At 46.5% G+C, this 2,622-nt stretch overlaps 1 protein-coding gene across 1 annotated transcript; it reads left to right on the plus strand.

The window, feature by feature from the left end:
- Window positions 1-549: 549 nt before the first annotated feature.
- On the plus strand, window positions 550-2,335 carry MAP1LC3C (microtubule associated protein 1 light chain 3 gamma). The gene is given in 5 exon segments (XM_008923438.4): window positions 550-569; window positions 571-605; window positions 700-755; window positions 885-991; window positions 1,965-2,335. Coding segments are annotated over 5 exon segments (429 nt in total). The 3' UTR covers window positions 2,176-2,335.
- The last annotated feature ends 287 nt before the right edge of the window (window positions 2,336-2,622 follow it).

The following is a 2,622-nucleotide window of genomic DNA, read 5'->3' on the forward strand; positions in this document are numbered from 1 at the left end:
CGGGGGAGAGGAAAGGGTGTGGTTGGTTTTTGTTGTTGTTGTCGGTTTTGTCGGGTTTTTTTTTACCAAATAGTTCAAGAGCAGTTTGTAGGTATGAAGAAGTCTGGCCATATGGAAAGGGAAAACAGATGGGGGAAGTCCAGCCTTAAGCTTCACCCTCCAACCACCCCGCAGGGTAGTCAGAGACCTCTCACAAAGTATTACATTGCCTTGTACGCAAAATATCTCGCAGTCTGGATAATTTACATCACACAAAGCAGCGCACGGAAGGGACGCCGTGGGGCAGACGGGAGAGTCGGGCTCACCATCGGCACGTTCCACATTCCCTGCGCGCCCAGCTGACGGTCGGGCGCGGGATAGGAAGGCGGCCGAGGGAAGAAGGCGCAAGGGCCGCCCCGCATCCCCCGGCCGAGCGGGGCGGGCTCTGCCGCAGCCCCGGGCGCGGCCGCCGGGCGGGGCGGGGCGGCGGCCCGGCCCATAAGAGGCGCGGGGCAGCGGTGGCCGCAGGAGCATTGGGAGTCGCAGCGGGAGGGAGGAAGGAAAGGGAGGATGCAGGCGGCGCCCGGGGCATGGCGGCCGCCCCTTCAAGCTGAGGAAGAGTTTCGGTAGGGGCGGCGAGGGGCGCGGAGGGGCTGAGCGGGGCCGACGGGCCGCGCCCACGCGTAACTCTCCTCTCTTTTCCTCTCCTCTCCCGCACAGCCACCCGTCTGGAAGAAGTAGCAGGAATCCGGGCGAAGTTCCCAACAAAAATCCCGGTAAATCTCTATTTTGTTTTCGGAGGTTTTTGCCAACATTCTAAAAAGTAGCGTTGGGAACCTCTCTCTAAAATGTGGGAGGGGAGGGGACGTTTTAGGTTTTGCTGACTATGGCTCTAATTAAAACAGGTAATTGTTGAGCGATACCATAAAGAGAAGTACCTTCCTCTCCTGGACAAAACCAAGTTTCTGGTTCCCGAGGAGCTGACCATGACACAGTTCATAACCATTATCAGGTGGGTAGCTGGGGCTGGCTGCTGCTCTCCAGCCAGGTGTTTCTTGGCGCTGTACTGGGACATCTTGCTTGCCTTGGTAGGGAGGAGGATAAAGGTGTTAATAATGTAATGGCTTCCCTTTCTTGCAGCTTTTCAAAGAAAATGAACAGTTGTTTTCACAGGTGCATTTGGGGAAAAAAATGGGGTCTATGCTTTTTTTGAATCCTAAAGTCTTCTGTCTTCTCACTAACTGTAGTGCATAAAGACTCCTGTTCTGCTTTCTTCCTGCTTGATGGACTTGGTACTGGGGATCTGTGATTTTGTTCTGCTTATGACTACCACTGCCTTGCTCTCTTGCTACATCTAGCTGAATGTGCTCAAGTTCAAAGCACTCCTACATGTGAGTGGTATGAAATGTGCTTCTAAATTGATTTTAATGAAATGTTACAGGGAAGAAGTCTCCCAAAATATTATTTTCTGATAAAGTATGAAGGCTGTGTGCTTTCCAGCACATTTCTTAAAGTATAGGAAAAGACCTTTCTAGATTATAATTTCTGTAAAAGATGCTTTTGGCTCTTGGACAATTTAGATCCTGAGCCTTGTATGTAATGTGTGTGACAAGGATTCTTCTTTTGAAGGTAGACTTTATAGTAAGTGTAGCAGACTGCTGCTGGAATCTTTTACAAAATCTGTACTGCAGAAGCTTTTAGGTTCTGCTTGAGCTTTTCCCTGGTAACTGTGAACTCAAAGCCCATGCTCAGTAGCACTCATAGTCTAACCATGTAAGCCTTTCCCCAGAGCACAAGCCTTTTGGCTTCCAAACATAGTTAACTTCCTGCTGATGAAGACATTAAACCACAAAATGACATTATGCAGAATTTCTTGTATATAGTTCATGCAAACTGCTTTGCTTAATGTATTTCATAGACTGAAGTTGAAACCATAATACATTTGCTAATTCTTATTCTTTATTTCTCCTCCCTTTTTCAATTAGAAGCAGGATGGCTCTAACTGCTACACAAGCTTTCTACCTGCTGGTGAACAACAAAAGCCTGGCCAGTATGTCTTTGACAATGGCAGAAGTGTACAGGGACTACAAAGATGAAGATGGCTTTGTATATATGACCTATGCTTCCCAGGAGATGTTTGGATGCTTTTTGACCACTGCTCAAGGGAAAACTATGGAATGCTTTCAGAAAACTTAAGGTTGGGTCCATGTGCTGCAGCAAAGCAGTTTGCTATGAATCATGCCTGTGACATGAACCTTGGAGATACTCCTTCCACTGTGAGCTCTTGAGCTTTGTAGTGAGGAGTTATGACCCAGAAGCTGGCAGGACCAGCTTAAGGCAGAAAAAGTGGTACACTCTTCTTAGGTAATAATTTGGATATATATTTTTATATTTCAAGACACTATGGGGTTTTTTTTTTGAACTGCACCTCCACTTTTTTGCAATATCAATCTTTGTTGTGTAACTGATTTTTAAGGTGCCCTGGAAGCCAAGTCTAAGAGTAAAATAAAGAAGTTTTTTAAGTATTGAGTTGCATATTAGTTTTAATCTGGGGAAAAACTGTTAAAGTCTGTCTAGGAGAAGGTCTTATAATAATTTTGGGAATTTGAGTTCAGTGCGTTTTAAATGAAGCACTGCTTGTGT

The sequence above is a fragment of the Manacus vitellinus genome, unplaced genomic scaffold (genome assembly GCF_001715985.3).
Source record: "Manacus vitellinus isolate BGI_N305 unplaced genomic scaffold, ASM171598v3 scaffold_8_pilon, whole genome shotgun sequence".
Taxonomy (NCBI): Eukaryota; Metazoa; Chordata; class Aves; order Passeriformes; family Pipridae; genus Manacus; species Manacus vitellinus.